At 37.7% G+C, this 6,645-nt stretch overlaps 1 protein-coding gene across 1 annotated transcript; it reads left to right on the top strand.

Moving 5' to 3' along the window:
- Positions 1-1,795: 1,795 nt before the first annotated feature.
- Positions 1,796-3,694, top strand: LOC130015465 (uncharacterized). Its single transcript, XM_056105674.1, has 2 exons — positions 1,796-2,471; positions 2,916-3,694. Exons 1-2 carry the CDS (start codon positions 1,820-1,822, stop codon positions 3,344-3,346), a joined length of 1,083 nt encoding a protein of 360 aa, XP_055961649.1. The 5' UTR covers positions 1,796-1,819; the 3' UTR covers positions 3,347-3,694.
- The last annotated feature ends 2,951 nt before the right edge of the window (positions 3,695-6,645 follow it).

Genomic DNA, 6,645 nt, shown 5'->3' with positions numbered 1-6,645 from the left:
TCCTTGGATAGATGATGAAGCCATCCATGTTAGAGAGGAGTTAGAAGAAGTGAATCTTGGAACCTCTGAGGAACCTCAGGTAACTTTTGTTAGTAAAAACCTAGAGGTTGGTTTAAAAACAAAATTAATTGTACTCTTGCAGGAATACAAAGATTGCTTTGCATGGCAATATTCTGATATGCCGGGGTTAAGCAGGACATTGGTAGAACATCGGCTTCCTATTAAGCCCGAGTTTCAGCCATACCGCCAACCTCCAAGAAGAGTGTCAAAAGAAGTTGAATTAAAGGTAAAAGAGGAAATTGAAAAATTGTGTAAAGCAGGCTTTATTAGGCCTGCTAAATATAGTAATTGGTTAGCAAATGTTGTTCCAGTGGTTAAAAAGAATGGAAAACTTAGAATATGCATAGACTTTAGGGACTTAAATGAAGCAACTCCTAAAGATATTTATGCCATGCCAATTGCTGACACTCTTATTGATGCTACAGCTAATCATTCTCTTTTGTCTTTTATGGATTGTTTTGCTGGATATAACCAGATTATGGTGGCTAAAGAAGACATCTCCAAAACGGCATTTAGATGTCCAGGATCTATTGGGACATTTGAATGGGTGGTCATGCCGTTTGGTTTACGTAATGCTGGTGCAACATATCAGAGGGCTATGAATGCCATCTTCCACGACCTCTTAGGTAAAACTATGGAGGTTTATATTGATGATGTTGTTGTAAAATCAAAACTAATGAAAGATCATTTGAAAAATCTAGAGGAAGCATTTAGGAGGATGAGAGTTCACTGTTTAAAACTCAATCCTCTGAAATGCGCCTTTGGTGTAAAAGCTGGAAATTTTTTGGGGTTTTTGGTCCATGAAAGAGGCATTGAAGTGGACCAAAACAAAACCAAAGCTATTCGAGAAGCTAAACCGCCTAGAAATAAAACAGAACTTCAGAGGTTTCTTGGGCAGGTTAATTACTTAAGGAGATTTATATCTAATCTTGCAGGAAAAACAAAAGTGTTCTCAGAACTGTTGAAATTAAAAAAGGAGGATGTCTTCAGATGGGAAACCATCCATCAAGAGGCTTTTGATGAAATTAAAGATTATCTAATGAAGCCTCCTGTATTGATGCCTCCCAAAAAGGGTATACCTCTGAGGTTGTACATTTCAGCAGCCGAAGGTTCAATTGGGTGTCTGCTAGCCCAGAGCAACCAAGATGGACATGAACAGGCTATTTATTACTTGAGCCGTTCGATGACATCTACAGAGGTTAGATACACTCCTATCATGAAATTGTGTCTGGCTTTGTTTTTTGCCTGCACTAAGTTAAGACACTATCTGCTTAGTAATAGAGTCTATGTGGTGTCTCAAACCGACTTGATGAAATATATGCTAAACAAACCTGTTTTATCAGGAAATATTGGAAAGTGGTTATTAAGTTTGGCAGACTTTCATTTGATTTATCATCCCCAGAAGTCGGTCAAAGGTCAGGCTCTAGCAGATTTCCTAGCCGACCATCCATGTATAAACCTAGGAGATGAAAGTAAATTTGACTTACCGGTTTTTATGAATGAACATAGACCTTGGATGCTTAAATTTGATGGGTCTAGTACAGATAGGTCTGCGGGTGCTGGAATCATAATAGTATCACCTTCTGGAGCTAAGACCTCCTTGTCTTTTAATCTTGACTTTGAATGTACAAATAATCAATCTGAGTATGAGGCTTTGATTATTGGATTAGAAATCCTCCTAGATCTAGGTGCTAAAAAGGTCAAAATAATTGGTGATTCTCAATTGGTTATTAGACAAGTGTCTGGCGAATATAAATGTATGAGTTACTCTTTAACTTCTTATTATGCTATTGCTATACAGTTAATAGAGAGTTTTGAAGAGGTTGAATTAGTACATGTTCCTAGAGAGGAAAATTGGGAGGCCGATGAATTATCACAGCTAGCATCTGGCCTACGTCTGTCGGAGGAGTTAACTCACCGACTAGTAATGGTACAAAGAAAAACTCACCCTTCAATTTTTAAAAGAGGAGTACAACTAGATATTTTCAATATTGATGATAACTTAGTACAGGATTGGAGGAGAGACATTAAAAAGTACCTGGAGAATCCTAGCAAGAAGATGATGTATAAAGTAAGAGTGAGAGCTGTTAACTACGTGCTCATAGAAGATGTTTTATACAGAAGAGGATTCGACAACCTATTGCTAAGATGCCTTGGAACTACAGAGGCACTAGAGGTCATGAAACAAACTCATGAAGGAGTTTGTGGAGCACATCAATCCGGAGTGAAAATGAGATGGCTGATCCGAAGACATGGTTACTTCTGGCCATCTATCCTAAAAGATTGCATGACTTTTGCAAAGGGTTGTCAATCGTGCCAAAGGTATGGAAACATACAAAGACTTCCAGCTGCTGAGTTGAAGTCTGTCATCAAACCATGGCCATTCAGAGGTTGGGCCATAGATTTGATAGGTAAAATATATCCTCCATCTTCTAAAAATCACAGTTTCATAATTGTAGCTACTGATTACTTTACCAAATGGGTAGTCGCTAAGCCATTGGTAAAGACAGAGCAAAAAGATGTTATTAAATTTATTAAAGAGGAAATTATTCATCAATTTGGAATTCCACAATCAGTAACTACTGACCAGGGCACAATGTTCACTGGTAAGGAGATGCAAGAATTTGCCACTGATTATGGAATAAAATTATTGACCTCTACACCTTATTATGCTCAGGCCAATGGCCAAGCTGAATCTTCTAATAAAATTATCATCAACATAGTTCAAAAAATGTTGGAAGAAAATCCAAAGGATTGGCATCGGATTTTATCAGAAGCACTCTGGGCATATCGCACCTCTAGGCGAAATGCTACAGGAGTAAGTCCATTTATGCTAACCTATGGTCATGATGCAGTGTTACCCATGGAGGTGGTGGTGAGGTCATTGAGAGTAGCTAAGCAGAATCATTTGACTCCAGAAGATTACAATGAAACCATGATGATGGAGTTAGAAAATCTAGAAGAAGGGAGACTTCAGGCTTTAAACAACATGATAATACAGAAGAAGAAAGTCTCCAGAAGCTACAACAAGAAAGTTAGACCTAAGACATTTCAAGAAGATGAGCTAGTATGGAAGTTGATCTTACCCCCTGGTACTAAAGATAGAGAATATGGGAAATGGTCTACTAATTGGGAAGGGCCATTCTTAGTCCACAAGGTGATGAAGGGGAATGCGTACTGGCTATCAAGTCTAGAGGGTGAGCCTCATAGAAAATTTATTAATGGAAAGTACTTGAAGAAATACACTCCCACCATCTGGGAGAAATACAACTTAGAAATGACTTAATGGCTTTTAGCCATACATGTACTGCAGATTATGTAACTTGTTTTAGCAATATCAGTACATGAGTCGTAACATTGTGGCTTTTTAGCCGAGTGTATTATCAGATTTTTAGTAGTTTGGCTATTTTGGCTAAACCTGTACTTTTTCATTAACTTATGGATTTTGGCACAAGATGTAATGTAATGGCTTTTAGCCATTTTTGATAATTAAAATTCTAAAATTTGGCTACTTTAGCTAAATTGGTGAGGCTATAATTAGTCGACTATAGAAAATTAATTCCAGAAGTTGGTTCTAGAAGTCGACTCCTAAAAGTTGATTCCTAGAAGTTCTAGAAGCTGACTTCTAAAAGTGGACTCCTAAAAATTAATTCCAGAAGTTTGTCCTAGGAGTTGATTTCTAAAAATTGATTCCTAGAAGTTCAAGTTGACTGGTCAGTTGATCCTCTAAAAGTTGATGTCAAGAGTTGACTGTCAAAGGTGGAAAGTCAAACTCCTACTATGTTTATAAGTCTCTATTCTGCTAAGACTTCTTAAACTTTGGCTAACTAAGCTAAAGGGATAAAAAGAAAATTCAACAACATTCAACAGCAAACAAAAACGGCCATGTAATGCAATGCATGGCTGTAAGTGACATATGTGATTTGTTCGTGAAATAAGTCCTGGTATGGACATCACATCACTACACAAGTATATGGCAAAAGCCATCTTCATACCAGGAACATAAACACATAGTGAAAATGCAATGCATGGCTGTACCTGTAAGTGAATCTTGGTGTGGAACACAACAAGCAAACAAATGGCTGGAGAACCATCTTCACACCAAGACATTTGAAGTTTAGAAAGTACCTGAATGGCGTCTCTGTAATGCAATGCATGAACAAGTGAATATGTGCAAGTGTACGTGTCACAACAAGCAAGTAATGGCCAAAAGGCCGTGTGAGAAAAATATCGTCTGAGATAAATAGAAGGAACATAATCCAACAACTTTTGAAGGTACTAAATTATTACAACCATCAACTACTTGACTAGTTCGATATACAAATACTGCTAAATAGTATCAAAGTTGGTGGAGGAGTCCTGAGCAGTATGTGACAAGTGAGATGGAGGAAAATTTGAAAAGAGATGCTACACCTCAGCTTATCTCATTATTATTGGCAAACGGACTTCACTTTCACAAACTCTGGATAAACGGCCTATAAATTCATGACATGATGTTTCTCTTGGATGGCGACGTGCAAATGTTGAAATTTGAAAAAGACAGGATCTCTATAATCAACAATGCCATTTACTTCATTCTTTTCTCTCCCATTGGCAAACCCTTCCAAAAGAGGATAAATTGGAATAGTCACAGCTGGCGTGACTAACTCAGAACCTGTAAGTATAAACTCTACTTATAAGCAATATGCACACTTATTCAAAATTGGCGAAAATAAGCAGAGTAATTGGTTTTTTTTTTTATGAATTTCAAAACAAGCGAATCTAAACTAATTACTTGGCCAATTTGGTTTTTTAAATGGTTCAAAGGAAATTAGAGTGAACAGGGTATATGCAGATGACAAAATTAGGCCAAAATGCCATATGGCCTTAAATTTTGTTTAACTTAACTATTTAGAGATCTTGTGACTTCTAAAGGCTAAAAGCAATTTAACTAATTCATAGCCTGAGGAAGTTGCAAGATTTCTAATACTGCAATGGTATCCTAAAAACCATTAAAAACAATACCTGCATATGAAAATCCATTCCAAACAAACAACACTATGCCAAATCCATACCAACCAATCCACAAAAAACAAGCAATTATAATGAAACTAAATTTTGCTTACTTGTACTTGTCAAAAGGTTGGATGTGGATCACATGGCAAAGGCATTAAAAGCTGGCTTCTGAGCCGTAAAGTCAGAGAAATTGGTGCTTGTAGTTGCCAATGTAGGAGATTCTGCAAGATTTAAATACAAACATATTCAACAATTCAAAATCAACAACAAAACAATATCAAAGATTCTGAAATTTAATCTTTATATGTTGATTGGATTACATTTTCTTGCAAAGGATTAGTTGCTATAGTGGGTCTCAAAGGCGGAGTAGCTATTGACCCGTCTAAAAAGTAAAAGACCGACGGCTTCAGAGATGAAGAAGCCGTGGTAGAGTCTGAAATTGACGCTAAAATTCTTAGCAGTTAAACTCAATTGTTGACATTGATACAGATTTTGAATAATTAAATTTAAATGTTGACATTGACTCCAATTTTAGGCAATTAATTTCATAATCTTGCCTGATAAACCAAATCAAAGATCACATTACGGCAACTAAAATGTAAGAATGTAAATTGAAGAGTTATACCTGCCGTGATGGTGATCGGACTTGTTAAGGTCACCGTCGGGTTGCAGCTAGAGCTTGGCGGGCAAAGCCGCGAGGGAGATGGCGAGCTGCTGGGCGTGACCGGTTGAGAGTTGCTGATGACCGTTGGAGCTGGTGACTATCGTTGCTAGGACGCCGCCGCTGCTGCTAAGACGCGAGACGCCACTGCTGCTGGCAAGGAAAACGCCGTCATGCCTGGAGCTGCTGGGTACGGTGACGGCGTGCAGCTGGGAGGACTGCCGTTTCTGAGAAGACTTTCGTTGGAGCTGGGTGAGAAGAGCTGGACGGCGAGGAGCGGTCAGCTGGAGTAGCCGGCGACGAGCAGCAGGTTGGAGAGAAGAGCTGCCGAGCGGTGGATCAGCTGCTGTAGTGCGTGCCGTTGGTGCCACCGCTTCCCTGTTGGTGGCCGGCGGGTGAACCTCCTTTTTCCCAATTATTAATTTAATTGATTTGGGCAAAATTTGGGTTGAGAGAATATAAGATAAATACATTAATTTAAATTTTTGGGATTTTAGATTTGTGCTAAGAGTTTGTGGTTTAGAGGAGGAAGAAGATTAAAGCACTTGGGCTTTTTAGAGGCCCTGAATTTAAAAAAAAAAAAAATATTAAGCCATATGAATTTTGCATATTCTTTGGAGTTCTTAGAAAAATTTGAATTTTTGAAAATCTAACGGCTAAAACACATGCCGCGAATTTTCAGAATCTCTAATTTTAGACTCTCTATGATGGAATATAATTAATTTTGGCTAAAAGAATATATATAAATGGCTTTATTCTTAAAAAGCCAATTATACAGGGGGCATTGTTTGCACCAAAATTAAAAATATGGCTTAAAGGCCATAAAGCCCCTATTCTTTTCAAAAGATAAAAGAGGTATTATTAATGATTGGCTTAAATTAATTTTTAGAGGTTGACCAATTTTGATTTCAGAGGGTGATTTCTAAAAA

The sequence above is a fragment of the Mercurialis annua genome, linkage group LG5, assembly GCF_937616625.2.
Source record: "Mercurialis annua linkage group LG5, ddMerAnnu1.2, whole genome shotgun sequence".
In the NCBI taxonomy this organism is placed as follows: Eukaryota; Viridiplantae; Streptophyta; class Magnoliopsida; order Malpighiales; family Euphorbiaceae; genus Mercurialis; species Mercurialis annua.
This window is presented reverse-complemented; position numbering and strand designations above follow the sequence as displayed.

Excerpts from the sequence above, each read along its gene's own strand:
- LOC130015465 (XM_056105674.1), top strand. The coding sequence starts at position 1,820 with ATGAGTTACTCTTTAACTTCTTATTATGCTATTGCTATACAGTTAATA. Across the intron at positions 2,472-2,915 it reads TTGGGCCATAGATTTGATAG|TGTTACCCATGGAGGTGGTG; the intron begins GTAAAATATATC and ends GTCATGATGCAG.